Source organism: Typopeltis vanoorti, chromosome 2, assembly GCF_054136105.1.
Source record: "Typopeltis vanoorti isolate ZY-2024b chromosome 2, IOZ_Tvanoo_1.0, whole genome shotgun sequence".
NCBI classification, from domain to species: Eukaryota; Metazoa; Arthropoda; class Arachnida; order Uropygi; family Thelyphonidae; genus Typopeltis; species Typopeltis vanoorti.
Genome location: NC_143550.1, coordinates 12,826,583 through 12,851,931, shown reverse-complemented (window position 1 = coordinate 12,851,931; position 25,349 = coordinate 12,826,583). Strand labels below are relative to the sequence as shown.

The following is a 25,349-nucleotide window of genomic DNA, read 5'->3' as shown; positions in this document are numbered from 1 at the left end:
GGAGCGAAGGAAGACACTTCCACACATAATTCTGTTTTACTGCAGTTTGACTTACTGAATAATTCCTTTCATTCTTGTATGAGAATAAATTTTACATCATAATTTTAATAGGCTGTGATATGCTATACTTCTGCAGTAACATTTGGTGTTTAACATGAAACTCAATTCAAAGTCAAAGCATAATAATTTTTACAAAAGTGAAAAGGAAAGAATGCATTTTGAGAATTTTTTTCAGTGTCTAATTTAAAACTGCTTAAAGACCTAAGATTGTATTTAGCAGTTTTTCATCATTTGTGCTTTATTAGCTTCACTAATCTTATCAGCTTTCTTTATTCTTTTCTAAATTGAGTTTCTTAATAACACACCTTTTCCGCTCCATTTCGTGATGTAAAACGTTTCTGGTTTTGTCGTTCTTAGACTGTGCTACAGGGGCGCAGTTACTGGCATTATTGGTATATAATCACGCTCGAGCATACCTATTGGCCTTCATACGAGAACCTTTGTTATATGTTTTGTCAACATAATCCTCATTAATTAACTTTGTGTTATAGTTTTATGGGACACCACCAAGGCTAGTTCTGTGATACACGAAAAGGCCGTTTGTGTTTTTGAATTGAAAGCAACAAGGAAGTAACGGAGGCAGCTAGCAGTCTGGTGCTGTGACAGAGCAGTGCGTGGCAAACAATAACATTGTGGATAGGGAAAAGTGATCCCGTAGGTGTACTGCGGTAATTCCGAATGCACCTCACTCTCAGAATTCTCATAATGCTGTAGTTACGTAGATTATGTCAAGCATGTGGTGCTGAACAAAACAAAAATATAGCTGAAGGAGGTTCTGAAAACTCTTATTTGATTTTCCTTCTTACTCAGATTGGAATAAATTATTTTGTTTGCATTATTTCCATTTTTCTATGCAACTTTTATTAACTGACTGGTTGGTGCAGTCAGTTAATAAAGTTAAGGTCCTGAAATAGAGTTCTAGTTTCTCGCTTAATCCATTATTGAGGCATATTAATATCCGAGGTCCCTACTTACGACTTTTCCTCCTACTAGGTTACGTTTTCGATATTCTATTCCCTGCACAGATTTAGGTCCCGTCCAACCTTACACTATTCATAAAGAATATCCTACATTCCTGGAATACGTATGTCCCCTGACAGATATAGGGCAGATGCCAATATAAATGAGTGCATTTAGTTAGCAACGATATTCAGGTAGTCAGATCTTCAGCCCTTGTTCCAAAGTTCATCATGACACTGTACTTCTCTCTGCATGAAATAACTGGAAATGTGATTCACGTGACCTGTCTTTAGTGCCTAATGATTATTTTTTTTAGTCAATTCTCTTAGCCGTGGCTGGGTATATTTGTTGGACTCAAATGTTGTCTTCAGTACTACTATCACGCAGGAAAGCGTCCTAAACAAATTAATTCATTGCTGTCGATCACCATCATTGAAGCAGTTTCAGCATTGTAGGTGTAGGTTTCTGTGGTTTATCACTTCATAAGAAAGAAAGAAAGAAAGAATGAATTTTACAGACAAAATGGCCAAATTACTAAACAAACATAACATCAAAGTTGCTTTTCTACCTCTGGAAAAAATTTCAAGATTTCTTCATCCCCCAAAACCTCCACATCATCCTTTAAGAAAACCAGGTTTTCTTAAAGGATGATTGTTTATAAAATTCGTTGTTCCTGTGGCATCTGCTACGTAGGCCAGACGGGAAGATCAGGGGAAATTTGCATGAACGAACACCAAAAAGACGTGCAAAAAAGAAGAGAACGCAAATCAGGCCTAGCATACCATACAACTTCCACCGGCCCTAATGTACTCTGGCAAAAAACAAACATGTCTTACATTGAAAAAAAATTGCTGCGTAAGAAACTTTGAAGAAGCTGCAAACATGCTTAGAAACCAGGGCCTAATTCTACACCAAGTTTGGTCAGCATTGATAAAAAATATACCCAAGTCAGACCTCGGTCAATGTGCACGTGAACAACAGAACATGACAAATGGCATGCTCTGTTGTTACATAGGTTTACAAACTTAGTATTGCACTGAATATGCATTCGGATATTTAATTTAATGAACAGTTACAGGCCACAACTGCATATCATTTCTTGTGTTTAAACTTTTAGTTACCTTTGACTCCTGAAGATGTAAGTCAAATGACTTACGAAACTTGTCGGGTTTTTCTATTTTTTATTTTTTATTTTTTATTGTTATTTACCTTAATAAACATGTGGTCCAATTACCGGAATATTTCTTATGAGCAATTTCAGCAGTTTATCGTACTTTACGATGCTGCCTGTCTTCATTTGTTTCTGTGTCAATCAACTGTGTACAGTCACAGGCGCGACATTAACACATATGTTAATCTTTTCACGCACTTTTCAGTATACGAGAATTATCTTATATCTAGTTTACTATTCAGGCAATTGTTCCCTGGATACTCTTTATAGAGGTCTTTCTTGTCCCCATTATCATCCTTCACTTAAAGTCATTCAAACATAAAATTCTACCTTTGTCCATTACGATACATATTGACTCGGGAGACTACCGCCTATGTAGATGTTTTCCCTGTCACTCGTAAGTTGCGTGTGTCGCTCATTAATTCTATAAAGTGAGAGAATGCTTTTAATATTTTGGCCATAGAACGTATAGACAAGCTACTAATGTTATTGAATTATCGGCTGGTTGGTTGACATATGAAAATCTTTTACCCAAACCATATAGGAAGGTAGAATAGGAAGGTATAAACTAGGAAGGTAGAATCATGCACAAGGGTTGTTTTTGGTGTGCAGCCTACTGAAAAAATCCAGAAAAAAATATTTTGAATTAAGGTATTTTATTCCAAAAATTTGCATTTTCCCAATTTCCATCATTGTTAAAGTCAAAAACCAATAAACATCTCACTGATATCATATATCTTACATTTATTATTATTTTTTGTCTTTAGACTGGGAACTTTCAAACTCACAAAAATATTTTAGATTAAAATAAAAGATGATTCAAAGGCTGTTAAGTGTAACTTCTTTTTTTGTTGTTGTTTCCTCTCTCTCTCTCTCTCTCTATCTCTGTCTCTCTCTCTCTCTCTCACACACACACACACACACACACACACACACACACACACACACACACACACACACACACACACACACACACACACACACACACACACACACACACACACACACACACACACACACACACACACACACACACACACACACACACACACACACACACACACACACACACACACACACACACACACACACACACACACACTCGAGTGCACCATTTTAACATTTTCAAAGATAATAATAATAATACTTTCGTATGATGATACAACGGCCGTAAGTCTCTTTTTAAGGGGAGGTACGGAACCATCTTAGTCCCCCCATATTTTATCCGAGCCTTTTACAAAGATAACACACATCTATTTGGATAAATCGTTTCCTCCAACTTTATAGACAAAGCAAATCCCATGAAATCCTGAGAAACAGTACCACGAACTTCTCAGACAATGTGCCCAGTTCGCGGTATCGTATGAGATGATTTGCCTTAATAATAATAAATCTCCTGGTCCAGATATTTCCCTTGAATGGTGCCAGAACTTCTGATCCAGAATATCCATCCTGAATCGTCTATATAAACTACATTCGCATCGCACATCTACCTAATATCATAGAAGCAAGCCTTTATTCAGCATGTCCCTAAAAAGTAAGACAAAATTAAACCATTAGGCTGTCGTCCCATTGCCCTCACCTCAATAATCGCGAAAGTGATGGAGACTATCATAAACAAGCAGCTTCCTGGAGATATCTTAGTTATTTCGGGATTACCAATATGGATTTCTACATTCTAGTTCTATAACAGACATCCTTGTTAACTGAAAAGGCCATGGAAAGATCAGAAAATATCATGTGGTCGCTTTTGATATATCCAAGGCATTTGAGCATTGTGGCCTTGTCAACAAATCACCACTTATAGTCTCCCTCCTTCCTTTTGGGATTTGATTGCCAGCTTCCTTACTGGTCGTTCACTGCACCTAATGGATGGCTTCCCCAGGGTTCTCTACTCTTACACATGCTTTTCTTCCTACACATCAATAACTTTCTCACTCACTTCAAATCTCATTTATGGTTTTACCTTGACGCCACTTTACATTCCTCTTCTTCAGTAGAGAAACCTTGTAGTAACAGAATGATTCAAGCTTCAAGATCTTCCATAACCAGTATCTTAAACCACTGATCTCCTTATCATTCTCAAGTGGAGTGAAAATAATCTAGTAAATTTCAATGCCGTCAAAACACGGGGATATATACTCTCTCTCTCTCTCTCTCTCTCTCTCTCTCTCTCTCTCTCTTATTTTTAATAATATTCTGATTTCAATTGAAGGTTAATTTTCGTTTCTTGAGTTGACTTCCGTATCTAGTCTATCTCGGCATAAATATGTTCCATCCATAGCCTGAAAAAAAAAAAAAAAAACTTCGTATTATTTTTCACTCTAAACACTACTTCTCTCCTCCTCAGCTAATGTTTTATAAATCCAAAATCCGACCAACTTTAGAGTAGTTTTCTCATATTTTGAAATGATACACCCAAAAACCTCCTTAAGAATTCTTGATTGTATAAGAAGAGAGCATCTACCTAAATAGGTGACCCTCTCAAAGACTTCGTCCAGTCTCTTTCTCATAGGCGCTCACTTTCTGCATTATGCGTTTTTAAATGTACTTTAATAGGCGTTGCTCCACCAAAGTGGCCACTATCATTTCTGTGCTTTCCGCTAATCAGGAAACAAAACGAGTAGCCGCTTGTCAACTTCTACTCACTTCATCTCAACCAACCAAATCAACCAACACGTACATTCAAACTCAAGAAATACGTTCGCATTTCTTAAAAGATTCGCCAGAATAACAGATGTCTCGCCAAAAGCATAAATCAGATAAGTGTAATACACACGGCATTACACTCTTCAAATTACAGAATCTCTTGGCTTCAAGCTCGTTGACAGCTTTGATAATAGCTGTACTACAATATACTATAATGCGACATATCTTCTCACCTCCTTTATCACTGTCAGGTGGGCATCGAAAAGACGTACGGGCAAATCTCGGACTAAAATATTTTTAACAAAATTAATATTTTGAGGTAAATATCTAAAGAATGATCAATCTAATTACAGTTAAACTAGTACAATGCTTTGTTAAATCTATGTTTAGATATAATCACATCAAATCAGAAAGGTTTTGTAAGTGATGGCTAGCTAACATGAGTTGTGCAAACTTCCCTAAACGAAGGTAGAATTGGCTGAGACCTGTGATGGTTATTTCAAAGTTGTATTCCGTGCTGATGAGAAGAGATGTCTCATAAAGTGTGACTGTACTCATATGTTGCGCCTTTAGGGTTTCGCCTCTATCGAAACACTGAAGATTTAATAATTGAAAGACTTCAGATCTCTAGAATTTCAAGTCTTGTGTAATCAAATGACGGTACTCCGTTCGGGATGTATAGATTTCTAGTCTTCACATTACTAGCTAACCTTATCTTTTGAAAAGGAAACCGTTCTTCAAGAGCAACGTGTTATTCAGGGTGTCATCGTTAAGCAGGGTGTGTGGTTTTTTCAAAATGCATTTTCGATAAAATAATTTCTGTATTCTGAATGTGGAGTTTGGAGTATAGTGCATATCGGGCATGCATTTTCGCAGCATTTAGCAACTCAGTTCTTTAGATTTCAATCATACTGGCTTTCCGTTGTGGAGAAGCATGTAAATATAGTGAATCGAACCGTATGACCTATTATACAAATGAATGATAGCATCCGAACGTCCTTGGAATAATTCACTCTTTGAAAAATGCATATGAACGCCTCATTTGTTTGCAGTTAAAGTAACATTAATTTGGCAGCAAACTTAGGATTTTATTGATATGAAAAATGACTCGGCATGTCCCTAAACTGAACTGCTTTTGAAAATTAAACTAATATTTAATCCTTACCATATCATCCTAATGTCGCTTCTGTATATATATAAATGAATTCCTTGTCGATTAGACATATATTGTAGCATAGGTTTTCAAATGAACGAAATAAGCATTCTGGTGTGGGCCGCTTATTACAAATTACCTTATCAAATTTATGTTATAAATTTTCCAGGAACCTTATTTGCTGTCTGTACATTTATTATTTATCAGGTACTTATATTTTATAGAGTATATAAAACTACAACCACATGAAAATAAATCTGCCTACACATAAGCAACTTTGCTCTATTTGTTTTTAATATTTTATATCGGAAGTGTGATCTGATGATTTCATCAGTTGATGGCCTTGTGCCACTCGTTCTGCATGAAAAAAGTCTTCGTGTCAACGGTGGTGACATTTGTACTGGTATCAGTCATGTAGCCAACCTGTTCCCGAAACTAGGTAGAAAAACCAGTCGTTCAACAAGTTTATCCGCTCGTGCCAAGTGGTACATGTACGTCTATCGTAGGCGATTCATATATATATATATATACACACACACGCACACACACACACAATATGTGTGTATGAGTCTATACATGCAAGCCCACACTCACACACTAATCACCTTATTCCTTGTTCAGTTTGGAATCACTAAATTATTATATTAATAATTAATATCTGTTGTTCAGTTTCATTTAAAAAATCTATAATTTAGAAAATCCTTATCTAATAATACCTTGCTGCATATTTAAAAGGATGCCAACTAAAGAGAAAAGGAGAGAGAGAGAGAGAGAGAGAGAGTAATTTATCTTTTAAATGTCATGCCGATCTCGTTTGACAAGTAGATTCCGCTCTGAGCTTACAGGTTGGGAATTTAAATCTTGCTTTGAGTATGAATATTTGTGGATGTCATTAGATGATGACAGATAAATTTCATTGCGCACAGTGCGAGATCACCACCCTATTCACTGGAGACCTGAAGTGAGCTTATAATAGTTTTCGCTCTTTGGTCTATACAGCAGAGTTTCGGGTTACACCACAGAGGGTGTATTTATTCCTCGGTCTTCTAATGTAGAGTACTAATGCACAACGTGGAAGGAATTCACATTAAGAATCTTGATTCGGTTTTTCTCTAACGATAAATAATTCAAATAAATATTTAATGTAATGTCAATGTAACAAGACCTTATTGTTAAAATCATTACAAGAATTTTCCAATAAAAATCGACGAAAAAGACGAAATATTCTCATTCTAAAATATGGCTAAAAGTTGTCAATGTAGTCATAGATGGACAGATATTAAGTAATTCAATACGAAACATAAATGTTAGCGCGCACCCCCCCACACACACATTTAATATGTTTAAAATACAGCATTTGAGAAAGGATCATTTTTTTGGAACTGCAGTATTTTTTATGTTTCAAGTGCGAAACTTTAAAGATGATTTGCGGGAGGGAGTAGTTAACGTAGAAACGGATGAAGAAACTCATCTCTTCATACCATCTTTGTTTTCATCTTATGCTGGGTTCCCCATATCAATTACAAAAATAAATTATAAACATGCATCTTCTAATATTAAAACTTAATGATAAGGTTTAGTTATAATTGAAAGAAACGATGACACTTCAAAATATTCGTCTCACTGAAGAATTATTTCTTAACGCGTTTGTGTGCGCTGCAAATTCACTTTTTTTCGTCAAACCTGTAAATAATTAAAATTATTGCATAAAATCGCTTTGGTACGAAACGGTTGGCCCAAATACCAGATAATTCAACTGAAACACTTTTCACGTCTCTCAGTTTTCATTAAAAAGTAAAATATAATAAAACTAGTAAAGTCAACTCGCAACGCATTTTTAGATGAGGTTATCTCATCTTCGTAGACAACAGATTATTCATTCTAGTCCGGCATCCATTTTCATTGCTGTCCTTATAAAAAAATCATAAAAAATCTCATTTGTATCGCCATAGAAAATTCGTGCGATGGAGATTTTTTAAATAACTACTGAGCAATTGCAAGTGAAACAGAAGAGGACACGTTTACCACCTTTACTGCTTCGCGAGGTCACGCTTACAATACATGATGGTTTAAATGAATAGCCGAAATTAATGACCAATGCTGTGTCACGCACTCACGCATGCATGCACATTCATAACAATGAAGTCAAGCTAATTCAATGAGGAGAGAATCGCAAGTTTTCAGAAATATCTGGTTATTGTTTTTATTGATGACTTTCACTGTCACGTGATGTTTAAGAAATGCATGTTGATGTTTCAAGTTTCCAAAAATGAAAACAAGAAAAGGAATCACATTTTAAACATCGAAGATTTCTCGAGATCTAATTACGCACATTATTGTGTATTCATCTCCACTCGTCTAAAATGAGCTGTAGAGACGAATTCAGAATGCTTTCGAAACGTTTTCGTGGTCGAGTAAACGTCGTATATTTCATCATAATGACCATTGGAGGCTCCATTTCTTATTCGCATTTAGTCGGTAATCTCATATTAAAACTGGTTAAAAAATATTTATATGGTAACACATTTATCATCATACAAATTTTCTAAAATGAATTTTCATTTCCCGTACAGGAAAAAGACAAGCAGATAAAAAATTAGGGAATAATATCATTTAACAATCATTTTAAATCATATATTAAAGGAATATTTTTTTTTCATTTCATAGAATGAAAAGGAAATGGCCGTTCAACTTTCTCATTTCTAAAGCAATGTTTTATATTTACTAAGTGGAAATATAGAATATTCCATATATATCTTCCGAAAATAATAATAATAATAATAATAATAATAATAATAATAATAATAATGTAATTACTATCTGAATTCCGACGTGTTCATGTTAGTATGGTAAAATAACGCAAAAAAAAAATCTAAATAAGAGAAAGCGAATGATTAATATTATAATGCTTTCCCAATCACATGTAAATATTTTAACCATTTGGGATGGTCTTTTTTAATACTTTACTCTCTCTCTCTCTCTCTCTCTCTCTGAACTTTAAGAATAGAATCCAAACTAACAATTTCAGCCAACTCACCAACCAAGGAGAAATAAATGTGGGTGGTGTTGTCTAAAAGAACATTATCTCCTTCGCTTTTCTTGTCATTATCTTTCCGTAACCTTTCTTCCCCTTTTAACAGAGGACGAAAAATATGTCACTATGTAAACGCACGCTGCACCGTTATCCGGCCATCCATCCCACGCCCAAAAAACTTTTTTTCTGCCCACTTCAAGCCAAACTGCAGGCAGGGTGAATTTATTAGCAAAGTTTATAAATGGCGTGTTCAGTCGACCACCTAACAAAATAGAGGGTTATGGTAAATTATTAGTCACCTCACAGGAAAAGGAGACGCCCTGAAAATCTGCTGTCAATACTGACTTTATATTACATACCGAAAACCACACTTTTCGCCAACCATTACTAAGATTTTGGTGGATAACATTTGCAAATTAAATTTAATGGTTGAAATCAAATTTCAAGCCGTTTCGCAGTAATTCATGGAATCATAATTCCTTTAATAGGCATAATTATAAAAGGATATAATTATAACTCTTTATGAACAGAAAATAGTTGAATTTATCGGAACAGAAAATTAAGCCATTCCATAATCTGTATACGGAACACCACTGAAGGTCATTTCTATGGCAATCTGCATGCATAAGCTTGGACGCCACAAACTATTTATTGTCAAGGATATGATAAAAATTAGATAATCCAGGAACTCTGCTCTAGAAAGTAAAATATACTTTAAAAGCCATTTCAGTCCTCCCATTGATAAAATCTGATTCATGTGATGAAAATTATGTAACAATAAAGACCCAAACATCCATACCACGTGAGTTTCGAACCTACAAATTCAGGGGCGAAAAGTGTCCCCACTTTTTAACTCTCTACTTCTACTATCCTTTTGAGTCTAATCATATCAAGTTAACGTCACAGAGACGTTAGCAGTTTACGGAATCAAAACGTGTAAGCACAAAATATATCGGTAATTACGTCATTCAATAAATGCAGGTGTCTACGAAGTCCTTGTGTAGTGTGACTTTTAAATAACTCCATTCCTATCTAAGATAAAAACAATCTGAAAATTGCAAGAGAGAGAAAATTTATCCAAGATTCGAATAAAATTATTAAAATAAAAGCTAATGTTGTTCCACTGCGGAAACCACAGTTTTTTGTTTTATTTTCCCGGTAACAAACCTTACACTGTACTAAGTGGTTTAAATTGAAGAAAAGATCAATAGGCTTCTGGCTAGTTAAGCTGATGTCTTTATCAGCCATGAGAATTAATTTCGGACTCCTTACAAAAAGAAAATGTCCCACAGAGATTCAATTACAAACTGAAATTAAAAAAAAAAATTAAACAAATAGTTTTTCCATTAATGTTACGAATTATGAAGACCGGATGTAAATGGTCAAACTGTTATCTACTAAAATCAATAAGATGGGCTTCGTTGGATTAATTATTCCAAGAGCAAGAGTTTCATAAAATTCGCAAAATAAATATTTTGCGATATTGGGAGAAGAAGATTACCACAAAAGATGTGCTTTTTACCAACATTTTAATCATGAAGTTGAAAATATCGTTTCATTGAATGACAATTTAACGATTAAGAAACGTTTCAGATCAGCCACAAGGTTTATCATCATAAATGTAGTATTTGGAAGAACCATAAGAAATTTGGGAACAAGAAAGTAATAATCCTAAATGGCGAGCAGTAGGAAAGTGACGCATAAATGATCGATTCTTTTTTCAAGAAACCGTAGTAAGACTTATTTGAACATGCTGCTGAATTACCTTATTCCTAAACTGAGGAGATCAAGACCTATCGACAGTACTGTCTTTAAATAAGATGAAACAACTTTCCACTTTGCCCACAGCATACAAGAATTTTTAAATGAGATTTTTTGTGATAGATGAGTTGGAGATTGAGCGAACACTTTAGCTACCTCGCTCTACAAACGTTCCTCGATTAGTTTTTTCCTGTTGGATATGATAGGAACAAAGTTTATTCAGCAAGCAGCGCCCTCTAAAAGATCTTTATACTAGAATAACAAATGCAGTTAGCATATTCCGCAATTAAATACGATAAATCTTGAATTCCCTCTCTGTTGTATTTTCCAGATTGCTGATATCGCACACAGAAGTGAAGTTATTAAAAATTGAACCTCAATTCTGAATGCTACCGATTTAATTTTCTCTACTTGTTTAACTTTGTTACACACAGCAAAAGGAAGGAAGCGAATATTCTTCCAACAGTACACTGCAGCTTTATATAAAAAAAAAAGAATAAAATAAAATTTAAAAATGTCTATTTACCTATTTGAAATAAATAAGTAAATAACTAATCCTCATCGCAAAAGTGAAGGAAAGGTTTAGTTTTAAAAATATTAATTTCAAGAGAACATCGTCTCTTATAGTATGCTGCAAAAATATTTCGCTGCCTGGTAAATTTTCAAAAGAATCTGCTGTTGCCGTGGAAGTGTCACATAGTATCTGCCTTAGCAAGTTAAAAACTGAACTGTACGATTTCATTATACAGAGAGAGCATTAGTTTCCAGCATACATTTTTTTTCGAAATTCACTCTTCTGATTTTCCAGAGAGAAAAAACAGCTGTGCTAGCCTTTAATTTGCATCATCAAAAAAGTTGTTCTCAAAGCCTTTGACTAAATTTGTGTATCCATATCTACAAGTATACCAATAAATTAATATTGGCAAGCTTGAAAATATGAAGGATTACTTAATTTTGTTAACTATAAAAAAGAGAGCCAACTTATTCAAGGAGAAGGAGGGGAATAGAATATTCTGTTGTATTTAGCAACTGGGTCAGACCATAATGGTAAATAGTAACAGCATAATACTCACTTTATACTGATAATTATTGATTTATCGATAATAGTTCGATTATATATATATCGATAATATATATATATATATATAGATTTATCGATAACAAGAGCAGAAATGAAGTTTATGAGAAAAACTGCAAAATATATCCTATTTGATCACAAAAGAAATTATGAAAGAATTGAACCAAGAACCAGTAATAGATAAAATTTAAAAATTATAAACATAAATGAATGGAACACGTTCAAAGAATGAAAACAGAAAGATTACAAAAAAAAGCCTTAAAGTACAAGCCATTAGGAAAAAGAAAATCAAGACGTCTTCTTAAACGATTCAACGATGACTTCTAAGACCGAAACAGGCCATGCTAGGCCTAAATCCTTGATACGCATGAAGATCGATAATAGTGAATTAATAGAGATCGGAATGAAAAGCCAAAGGGCTATTTTTTCTGGCTAAGTTAATTAAATTAAAGGAATAAAAATCCCTTATTATTTTATTTTACAGCCAGTATGCGAAACTCTAAGATCGAAAACTACGATCTAAGAGTTTCATGCCGAAGAACTATCGGCGAATCCAAGCGTAGTACAACACCACGGCAACTCGAAGCAAAGGTGGAGCAAGCTCCCTCACTGTCCTTGATATTTTCTCATAATGTAAAAACACAGCTCCTAGGAGATGTAATACTGTCATTACATTTTTTCTTCGGCATGAAACTCTTAGATCGTAGTTTTCGATCTTAGAGTTTCGCATACTGGCTGTAAAATAAAATAATAAGGGATTTTTATCCCCTTAATTTAGAGATCGGAATGTTTTTTTTTTCGCTGTTGTTGTTTTGTTTTTTAGTATTTGTGGCGGAATGTTAAATTCCAAAAAAAAAATTGTGACGAATTATAATGAGATATGATGATGATGTTTCTAGAGAAACTAGAAACTAGTTTTTAGGGAAACTAAAAGTCTATGAAGTTAATTTTTATATTTAATGATTTTTTTCTTGGATCTATTATTCATGCTGACAGAAAGGATATAATAAAGAATATATTTCTTCCCATCACCTGTAAAATAATTTTGTGTTTTATTCTTGCCTGTTAAATTCCAGCCGTTGTTCGTGTGGCCATGTAGTGCAAGCAATAAACCCGTTCTATCTGCTGCTAATGTTCGGCTGAAGGGGACTCACTTTATGAAACCTTTTAAAGACAAGGGCGGGGGCCACTAAAGAACTCTCGCATTGTAAATATACGTCTCTCTCTGTCTTTCTCTCTCTCTCTCTCTTTGTGTGTCTAAGTAGGACTGCTCTTTCCCCAGACAGAAGAGCGTGGGCGGATTAAACTTGTTTTCAGCAAGTTTATCATGTCTGAGAGCTGTCACATGACTATAGTCATAGAAGTTGTTAAAATTCTAGGAATGTCCCATATTTCGTGTCAATTTCCTTCTTTCAAGGCTCTTACGTGTACAGCGAAGGACAAAAGATAGAGAAAAGATGGATATCGACTTTGTTCGTGTATCCAAGCTCAATATTTTCGCCTTATGCAAAGAGAAAACATATTTTTCTTCTGCTAAGAAAAAATAATCCTCTACGATAAAAAGCCATTAGCGATTTGCTATATAAATGCTTGTTCTCTGTACTTCTATATATAGGTTAATGTTTAACACCGTATCTAGAACTTATGTTTCTTCCATATGCTGTACATGTTACATGCTTCCATGGACAGAAAGAAGCATACCGTAGTGATAACGAATTTCAGGTTCATGTCATATATACACACACACACACATACACACACACGAAAAAAAAAAAAAAATATATATATATATATATTAGGATAACCAAGATATTTTATAAACTTGGCTATTTTAACTACTAATCCCAAGTATGCAAACAATTAAGTTTGTGCCTGAAACAAAGTTCAAGTCTAAAGATGGTGCAACATCAGGGCAACTCATTGTAAATGTGGGTAAAGTTCTGATCACTATTCTTAGTATTTTCCCATAATGTAAAGCACATCTCACTAGAAGATGTATACTGCAATGCATTGTGGGTGGGGTCCCTACCCAGACCGGTTTCAACCTTTTTTGAGGTCGCCTCAGTGAGTGGCTAGACCCTAAATACCAAGGTTATAATAATACTGAGCCTTATCAACTTTACCCATAGAAGTTGCAACAAGGTGTTTTTATTTTAATAAAAATCTCTGTAGAAGATATAGGTGTAATAAATGTTTTAACTTGGGGATATTGTATATTAGGATAACCAAGTTATTTTATAAACTTGGTTATTTAAAAATCTCCTCCAGAGATTTTTATTAAAATAAAAACACCTTGTTGCAACTTCTATAGGTAAAGTTGATAAGGCTCCGTATTACTATAACCTTGGTATTTAGGGTCTAGCTACTCACTGAGGAGACCTCAAAAAAGGTTGAAACCGGTCTGGGTAGTGACCCCACCCATAATGCATTGCAGTATACATCTTCTAGTGAGATGTGCTTTACATTATGGGGAAAATACTAAGAATAGTGATCAGAGCTTTACCCACCTTTACAATGAGTTACCCTGGTGTTGTACAATCTTTAGACTTGAACTTTGTTTCAAGCACAAACTTAATTGTTTGCATACTTGGGATTAGGTGCTAAAATAACCAAGTTTATAAAATTACTTGGTTATCCTAATATACAATATCCCAAAGTTAAAAAAAATTATCACACACACACACACACACACACACACACACACACACACACACACACACACACACACACACACACATATATATATATATATATATATATCCAAAATAATACTTTTCATATTAGAGTGAGAGTTGGGATTAATAAGCTTCCGTACCTTTTTGATCAGGTATTGTTTACGGACATTTTAATTACTCATGAAGATATCACTCACATCATTTGGGATCACTGCTCTATGGACTACGCGTTGTACTCTTTTATTTCACTCCACTCAAGACCACCAATAGGCATACTGGTGGTTCTCATACCGAACTGTGGTAATCACCGACAAAATTGTTTGTCGGTGATTACCACAGTACAAAGTGGTTTCTATCAGTGCCGTAACGAGGGCGTGGCGCAACTAGGTTTGGGACGCAAAACGCAAAAAATGTAAAAAATAAAAATAAATAAATAGATATAAACGCCCGCTATCTTATATTGTATTTTTAAATTTCGGCAATACGCCGCTTTAGACACACAGATTCTGCAACACACTGGAACTCATTTTGATGGGGTTCATAGTAAAAGTATCTAACATATTGCATTTAGTAAAATTTAACTTGTTACATTTAAAATTTTCAAATTTTTGTCGTTTTTGGGTTAGGGGGGCGCCAGTTAGACACTTGCCACAGGCGCTTCATACCCTCGTTACTGTACTGCTTTCTATATTTTTATAGTGGGATTCAAACGTATAATTTGAGTTTAATTTCTACGAACAGTCATTTACTATTAACAGTATTCCTATTATTTAAATTTATACAAAAAAACTGTAACTTAATAAATTTTCTAGCAACTACCTAGTGTAGTGTAAAATAAACTTAATTTAGTGGACATTGTTTGACTCCTGTCTGGTAGGCGAGTCCACATCTCGCATTTCGTAAAACACTTTGTTTACTAGAATTAGGGCTCTGTAAGAACCACACATGAGACATGATGGTCTGTTAGTGGTAGGTGATATGTTCTCAGGCGGATAAACCTTTTTCATCTTTTACCAATTAAAGAAATGATTAATGCGGAGGATAATATCGAACTAAGTATTCGATATTCCTATAGATATTTTAGATGTAAGTTTAGATAATATATCTTTGAACTATTTTCGTAAAGCACAAAACTATTTCTTGTTCTTTATGGGTAAGTTCTTAGAAACTTAAGAACATATTTAGCGCTTTGTGTATATAACAAAGAATACTACATTTTGTAGTTTGCAAATGCAATGCTGATTGATTTTTTAAACTCAGAAAAAAAAACGTGTGAATGAACACGGTGAATATCTACAAACGAAGAATTCAGCAACTGAATTTCTTCTTTTGTAGAATTTGATCGCTTTTGTTAAAATTTCATCGAAGCAAGAAATAATTAATCATCCTGTATAGGTCTGCTACGCTTGCTTATTTAGTGTTATTTTTTATATCAGTTTTTGGCGATAATTATTAGAACTATTGTACCTTTTTAGTCAAAGAAGACTGGCTGAAAATGGTTAAGAATCACTGCTTGATATAGTAAAAAAAAAGCTTGGATATTATTAGAATCTCTTCAAATATGTAGCTAAAACCTTACATCGCAGCAGACGACAATTCTCCATTCAGTGTGAAACATGATTATGCACATGATTAAAAGAAAGCTTACTGCACATTTTCCTAGTTGTCAACAACAAAAGTTGTGAGGCTGAAAAAAATTTCCTGAAGGAATTGGTGAATTTACCACTTGTTCAGAATTATCCGCACTGCTTTTTCCTTAATCAGTTCATGCTACATCCTTTGCAAATGTCCTTGATACCGGTATTTTCAGACTAAGTTGGAATGTATGATACTTTTCTGTTCTTCCTTTCATAGCTTTCATACTGTGCATCATCTTTCTTTCTTTCTTTCTTTCTTTCGTGACGTAAGACATTTCCTTCCAGAAGTGTGATAAGCTGTATCTCATCTACCATCATAGCTCGGACAGTTTATCATATTTATTTCTTTCGTGAGCCGTCAAAACGCCATTTCTTATTAATATGCACTTATTTAAATGATTTTTTCTTTAAGCTTCTTTTGATGAAATTATTAACGGATTAATAAATTTATTCAGACAACTGGTTTATTTCATCCGTTCCTCCCACCTCATTTACATCCGTCTTTTGAAGTATTTACTATCAATAATCCAAATTGCATTAATTAGTAGACATGTATGATACTCCCCACCTATTCTTTCAACATTCATCACATTTAATTCTTTGCTGAGGTAATCCTATGGTCAGAAACCACTCGATTCCGAGCTGGCTGTAGCAAAGTTGTCTATACGTTGAGAGAGAGAGAGAGAGAGAGAGAGAGAGAGAGAGAGAGAGAGAGAGAGAGAGAGAGAGAGGGGGGGGGATGCACACTTAATTGAATAGTCTCTACGTATGTTCTACACCAGCCATTTTAACCTCAGGTGTGTATGCGAAGAAAGACTGTTGAAGCCACCATGAGGTGTTTTTATGATCAAGTTAAAAAACGTGAGTACTGGTTACAACAAAATAGCATCAGTGACGTCATTGTGCTTATTATGCATATATTTACATGAGTGGGGCTGATTATCGTGACTATGATTACCATCTAAGTTCACCCTCATCTTCGCTTCGAGCGCTCCTCATGTTTTATGACCCTCCGCCTTTCTATGAAGAAGAAAGGATGAGCCAAGAGATGGTGAGCGTGTAAGATTTTTAGATGGCTCAGTTCTGGCGTGTGAAGAATGCCAAGGACACGTCCTTGAAATTTGACAGATTTTTTGTTATTTTGTGGTAGAAAACGGATACAGGTGGCGACGAAGGAGAAACAATTAATTAAAATGGATGAGTCACGTGTATCAGACTGTGAATAGCAGACATCAATGGCTTTCCGCCATTAGCGTCTGCAGACTCGTTGGCATTAAAAAGAAGGCTTTCGTTTCCTTCGTTCAGCACCAGGTGTTCGCAGCAATTAGCAGTCTCTCTCTCTCTCGTGTGTGTGTGTGTCTCGCATTCATAGTGAAAGGAGAAGATTAATCAAAGCAATAGCAGTGAAGAGTTCTTAATCATAATTGAATAGAAACGTCTTCACCACACGTTTTATGATCGCATTTCCAACAGTTCTTGAAGAGAATAATATTCCAGCAGGTGGTATGAATGAACGTGATTCTTCAAAGACATTTCCAATTATCGGGTATAAGGGGAAAATGCATCATTTTCTTTTTTAACTATCTTCTTATTTCCTTCATATGTGAATCTTCATTAAATATTAGAACTTCAAAACTATGAATTTCTTTGTCATAATTTTTTTAACAACCAACGAAATTCACAGTACTGTAAAACATTTGGCAGACATAGGCATATACATTCTATTGAGAAATGTATGCCCTTAAAATAACTCAACCAGTTTGTAATATCTTAAATATTTATTTAATCTTTGTAGGTTAACTAGTTTTCAATAATTTAAAACTGACCACGCTTTACATTTTAGAAAATTAAGAAATTCACAGGATGATAATATTAAACAAGATATACTATATATATATAAATAAGAAATAAAATAAAATAAAATTAGATCTTAATCATTATGGTAAAAATATGCTGAAATCCTATTTTGTATCAGTGGTAAACTCAATGGTTACCGATATATATATCTTTATGCTGTAAACGATTTTAGCATGCCTTAAGTAAACACATCACAAAATCATTATGTTGTGATTTTCACTGGCTGCATTTTCCATACAGCTAGTGCAAATTCCAAATTTTAAGTACATGTTCACCCCTAGTCCAGAAATTATTGCATATGAGTGAAAGGAGAAAACATGTGTTCGTATAGGTGCTTATGCACCTCATTTAATCTGATTCAAATAAAAAAGAGGACGATCAGCAACTCACCCAAAAATTCGTGAAGTCAAGTAACAATAGATAAAACCCATTAGGTACTTTCAGAAGAACAGCAAGGCAGACGATAAATATTAAATTAGAGTCTCATTCAACTTTTAAAGAATGTTGGATTACTTCTATATGCCTTTCACTGGCATATTCAGATTCAATGCAATCTGCATGTGAGTCAGTAAAATTATGGGGTGTACGAACAGTTTTTTTATTTTATTTTCACACTATGCCCATTTGGACGAATACCTGTAGTAAATAAGTTTCCTCTGCCACTAGAAATACTGAGAAAATTTGGAAGTGAAAGAAAGTGCAGCTTACCGAACTTCAGTTGTAAGAGAGAATTACATATGCATGGAGATCTAGAGCATAAAACGAGCACGCAAAACACCGCAGCTCTGAAATGAGCCTCCTTTTGATGTTAAATCTAAAATTCTCAAATTCAAATTACAAAAATCACTTTTCCAAGTTCTCTTTTAATTATTTCAATGAATAGCTCATATTTCGGACGAAAGCATGTAATAGACGTTACTGATTTTTTTAATAAGGATTTTCAGACTGGAGTTGGTGACGCGCATACATCGACAATCTCCGCATCTAATGATTCCCCCTGGTCACCAGCTTCTCGCTTTTAGTAAATCTTGAAGAAGCCAGATTAAGAATATAGAAAACATTAATTATAGGGGCATGTTTTAAATTATAGATCAATAGATCATTACTTTCGAAATCTTTCATGGAATGTAACAAAGATTTTAGAATCATTAAGAAACCAAAAATAATCAGCAAGCAAGCGAAAATTTCATTGCGAAACGTATGGCCCCAGAAGAACCCTTTCAACCCACAAAATAAAAATTTTGACTAGGAGGAAGAAAGTTGAAAAAAATGACAAAAAATAAACTAGAGTAGAACGGATAGAAAAGAAAATGATAAACAGAGGAAGAAATTTCCATTAATAACAAGTTTCCTAACAAATAAGCAGTCCTTTGTTAACTCATTCGAAATCTGGATTTTGTTTACCATAAAAGTTCTCTTTCAACTTCTCAGTTTACACCGTTTTTGGTATTTACACCTCACCCTTTGTCCCACCAATCCAAAAAAGAAACAAATTGTAGTCAAGGATAAAGGGAAATTTTTTCAAAATCTCGTAACGAAAACACTCAACATTAGAAGATACCTAAAAAATAATAATACCACGGGAGAATGAGATAATGACATTATGTCAACAGTGACATTCAAGTTGAACATTTTGATCATATAATTAATAGCATATATGTATATATATATATATACATACACAAACTGGTGCCCAAAACCGAAGGACGAACACAATTTCTGAATATTGCAGAAGCAAATTCAGTCTAATTCGCTTGTGACAATTTGTATAAGTGACGATTTCGAGTAGAAAGCAGGTACAGATTCAAATTTACTAAACGAAGTGTATTTGAAGGAAGCTCTTTTCGTGAAGGAATAAAGTTGCAAACGTAGATGTCGTGTAATGTCTCAAAGACATCGTCAAGATAATTTCACGCGGGGAAAAATTATTGAAAAGTTTGAAGAAGGCCGCAGAATTACTGATATTGCCAGAGAGTTTGGAATCTCACATAGCTTGGTATCGAGACTCTGGGCAGCATTTTAAATCAATGGAATGAGTTCCAGTCCTTTGCTAAGAGGTGAACCTCGCTCTACAGATTTTTGACTATAACAGCAAAACATAATCGAAACGTTCAGCTTCCATAGCAAGTACAAGAGCATTCAAGTATTAGTACGCGGATATATCGACAAACTGCGGCAAAACGTCTGCTAGAAGTAGGGCTATATGCCCGACGGCCTGTAGTCTGCGTCCCGTTATCCACAGCTCATCTCGTTTTCAGTTGTGTTGTATCCATAAAATTTGGATATGACACCAATGGACTAATGTACTCTTTACAGATGAGAGTCGTTTCTCCGATTCTAGACGACACTTGATTTGGTATGAAAGTGGTAATGCTTGACATTTCAAGAATGTTCTTGAAGGATACGGCTGTGTTGGGGTCAGGGGAGATATCATGCTTAATGGAGCTACAAGTGCTAGGAAAAGGAACTATGGCTAGTGAACGATATTGCAACGAAGTTCTTCAACGTCATGTTCGATTGTTCCGTGATGCTGTAGGCGAAGAATTCATTTTTATGGATGATAATGCCGTATAACATTGTACACCAGCAGAGGAGATACTTCTGGAGACCGAGGATATTAATCGAATCGAGTGATCAACACATTCCACCCATCTTAACCCCATATAACACACAATTGGTAGACGTTACTGCCTAGAAATTCTCTTCAAGAAAACAAACAAACAAGAATAATAATCATAATACATTAGACGACGTGATGAGAGCTGCGTCGCAGTTTGGGGTGGACATATTCCATGCTGATATGTCTCTCTCTCTCTCTCTCTTTCTCTCTCTCTCTATGTATAGGTTTATGTAAGCACTCTACATTAATTCCTGAACTACGTCCTTAGGAAATTTGTAACTTTTGCCAAAAACGTATTGTAGTTGAATTTGTACGAAATGTATAGCACATGTTTTGTGTAATACGATTTATTAATATGCTGGCAACAAATTTATGTCCACAGTTAGCTGTAGTTATGAAAAGTTTATCATATACAGGTAAAATGTAGTTCGTCCTCAGCTTTTGGATATCAGTGTATAATAAAAACTTTCAACTTCAATGAATCCACTGTTAGTAGAACATCGTGTTCTCTTTCCTCCTGTTCTCTAACCACATTACCTTCAACTAAATTTGCTTATCTTGTTTGGCATTTAATTTTCAATACTTAGACATTAAAGTTTAATATACTATGTTATATCATAAAGGTATTTTAGTTTATATTTTAAGAAAGTGAAACATTCAACTCACCTGGATCAGGCACATACTGCGATCTGGACAAGCGAGCTGCCACTGCAATCTGAAAATAAAATAATACTTAATGGATTCATTGCAAAATATTACAGTATTTGTCATTATACGTCACAGCTTTTAAATCTTTAAAATTAGTAATGCGACGAACGCAAGATTTTCCTACTGAAATATGTATTTCCCACTAAAGGTTTAAATTTCATAAATTAAAATTATTAAATCTCCCAAAACTATCAAACGGATAAGAAAAATCAGCCGAGTCAGTTAATATAACATATATCTGGAAAACTTAAAGAAGAATATCTATACCAATCTTCCGAAAGTTCATTGTACATTTCGCTTGCCTTACGTAAAATAAATATACAGGGGATGGACAGAATAATGGAAACACTATAATATTTAGGAATAAAATTTGTGTTAGCTACATTGAAATAACTTGTGTTGGCAGCACTGAATCTTCTCGTTTCGTTTTGTTTTGTTATTCTTTGTTTTGTTTACACTCTGTAGTTCTCATGAAAGTGCATTAGTGATTGTATCAACTGATAATTCGTATTAAAAATCGGAAAATGAAGACTTATCAGACTTTGAGTGAGGATAAATCGTAGGTACGCGTTTTGCTGGAGCATCAGTGACAAAAACTGCAGCAGTGTTAGGTGTTTCGAGATCGACAATTTCTTAGGTTATGTCGGCATACACAGTGGACAAAAATAAAAAATGACGGAAAGAAATCGTAGGACATTAAGAAGGATTGTTTCGAAAAATCACAAAGTACTGCAGCACAGCACAGTACATCACGATCATACAGTTTGAGATAAGAGCTTAAATTGGCGGAACAGCAGTTCAGCACAAAAATAGTCGCAAACGAGCATATGGGAATTGACCATGCAGCAGATCCTACGAAGTGCGAGATATAACAGTAGATAACATTATTACTTTCTACTGTAATGAACTAATCAACTAATGTAAAGAACTGATAATAGCTCATACCTGCATTGGACGCATGTAGATTGTATAATGGTCACCAGGTCCAACGGTCCAACAAATCCCGAACTGGGATTCGTTCTACCGTTGTTCTTTATGTGTTCCAAGCTAATAACAGAGTTAAACAGAAAACAAGACAGTGATTCAATGAACATATCGTTCCAGGTTGCATTACTGCCTCTCGCATTGTGGAAGGAATATTCTTGTTTTATCCTTTATCCAAGTTTAAGCAAACAATATTTGTATTTGCGTGTGAAGTATTTTCGCAACTGACTTCACATTAATTGTGAAATTTAATCGTGATTAATCATTTAATTCTGAAGATACCTCACAAGCAAACTTTGCTTACATTAGGTTACAGGATTGAACAAGAATAAAAATTCTTGGCAAGTTAAATTTAATTTATAACCAAATCTTGATGAACATTTTGGGTACATGTTACACCTCTGAAGATAGCCGAAGAGCAGACGCAGGGTAACTTCCGAAGCACAATGTAGTGAAAATTTGTTATTCTTCTGCTCAAAGTTCATCCATCTGAAAACTGTAACCCCATATAGAATATGGGGTTACAGTTTTCAAAACCACGTCAAAAGCTATTTGTGAATGATTCTAAGAGCATGATGGTCACTGCGTTTAGTCACAGGACTTCAACCTAATTAAGCATTTCTGGAGTGAGGTGGAAAAAAATGGCCATGACAGCAGTCAATCTTTCAAGGGAAAAAATTCATTTTATGTAAGTGCGAATCGGAATGAATGTGGAATGTCTCGAGATAGAATATGTGATACAATCACATATTCATATTCTATCTTTTTCTAGCCACCACATTCCTCTCGAGAGTTCGTGATCTTTTGTCAAAGCAACCTCGGCTAGCGTTTTCCGTTTAGAACTTGACACAACGTTTGTAGAACATGCCGTAAACCTTATCTCTGATGAGACGATCATTTATTGACATTACGTGGCGAATGCATCCAGAGTTAGAATTCTAGTTAAAGTAGAATGGCTGCTGTCAGATCTGATGTTGTAAATAAAGTTCTTGTTCTGACTATGCTGAAAAATTCTTTAATATTGGATGAACTTGAGAGAACTTCTCTGTGCCTAATTTTTGAATTATCTTTCTTTTCTTCTGTAATTGACATTTAAGTGGCCTCAATGTGATTTTTTTGTATGTTGTATGTTTCAGCAAACTTTATTCTTAATTTAAAAAGTTTAGCACTATAACATGTCTGCTTAAAGTTCTGATTAAATTTATTCGGAAAACGTTTATTCGCTTTCGATATTCACTCATTGGAAACACTCACAATTAAAAGTTCAAATAATTAAAAACGAAATCAGCCATGAAATTTCTAAAGGAAAATCTTAAATGGCACAAAAAATAACTTTTTCTTGCCTGTACAAAACCTTGTTTCAAAGCAATGGAAACAATAATTTGGATGCATGATTTCTCGCTGGGCGTATGCACTACCAGACTTCTGAATGAAGTCACAGCGTTATGCATGTTCTATTATATGGATTCAATTATTGGCATTTTAGATTATGGATCAAGTCTGTTGTGCGGAATGCCTTCAGCATCTTACAGTTCCTTTCCCATCGTGCAGTGGGAGCTATTCCGAGGATTAAAAAATAAATAAATAACGTTCTTCGCTTAGTGTACTTAATCAACTGACACTCAGCGCATATCTTTTCTTTATTCTTATAATTGATTGTATAGAAAACATAAAATGGCGAACAAAAACATTAAACGTAGTGAGATTTGAACGCAAGAAGGTAAAAAAAATCAATGTAACCGAGGTCAAGTAATTTCATTGCCACTTTATGTCACTGACATTACTCATTTTTCTCCCGATTGCTTCTTCATTACAAAACACATGAAGCGATAAGACAACAGCAAAGCGCAATGCAAGTGAATGTTCGTCGAAGATGTAGACCAGAAAGAACAGGTGATTATCAGAAGTCAGATAACATCCAAGGGAGACATTTGAACAATACGTACATGGGAATGTTTTCATCTAGGTAGCTCGTGTGTATATCTATAGGTCATTCCTGCTTAGTAACGTCTTGAAAATTAACGTGAGGAATAATAAACACTGCTACTCGTTAAACTACGACTTTCTTTTCAATGCATTCAATTCGTATCCCTAGTTACAAAGAAGTCTGGCTATTTAACTAATAACACACAACGCTACCGTGATGACCAATCGCATATGCATATAAACGGCTGAAAGTCAATGTTGTTTCTATAATTTGGATGTTCCTAAGCAGTGCAGAAAGAGAAATATCAGTAAAATGTTAATGAAGTGGAACATGCTGATAAGACGGCAAAGACTTACTGCCACTGCTAACACTGGTACTTTATTCATATTAAGGGCCGTAATGCCGACTAAATACAACTTCCGCTGTTTCTACACTCTTACACCACGGGAGAATTGTGTAAGTGGAGCAAATCAATTTTCTTGGATTTTGCTAAACCTTAGCTATACACAAATAACTTACAATCATAAGGATTTCTTACTTTTATTTAGGCTTCTTTCCAATCAACTTGTAAATTCGAGGATCATCCAACAATACTCGGGATGCTGAAGGGTTCTTCCTTCTTGTCAGCTTTCCACGATTATCAAACGAATGAATGTTAAGCTGCAAATGTGTGAAAGATGGATGGTTTCGGACGGCTTCGCTTGCATGTGCAAAATAATTGCAGTTCATAGTTAGAAAAGAGGTGCAAATATGAAGAACATGGTTAAACTAAACTTGTACCTAGTTTACAAATGTTCCTATTTACTTCAGAAGAATTTTTAAATACGGACGCCTTCGCGGTATCCTTTTTTCTGAACTGTTTCAAGTGAGGCCGAATTATTAACTATAGAAGGAGGAGGCAACATAATTGGCATATTAACTGATAGATGGCATTTGGTTGTTTACAACTGCAGAGGTAAAAACTGATACGATGCACTAGTTTATTGTGCCAATAGCAATGTATGGTACCTATCAACAAAGTAATCCGGACATTTTCAAGGTTGTTTGCAGGAGAAAACAAACTTAGGTAGTTTTG

General features: G+C 34.7%; 1 protein-coding gene across 2 annotated transcripts in view; it reads right to left on the bottom strand.

Moving 5' to 3' along the window:
- Positions 1-25,349, bottom strand: part of LOC150108823 (cuticlin-4-like) — a 75,057-nt gene that overhangs the window by 42,263 nt on the left and 7,445 nt on the right. For both annotated transcript variants that reach the window (XM_090403555.1, XM_090403545.1), the window contains exon 2: positions 21,322-21,370. In XM_090403555.1, coding sequence (XP_090259681.1) covers positions 21,322-21,370 — 49 coding nt within the window. The remainder of the gene's footprint in view (positions 1-21,321; positions 21,371-25,349) is intronic.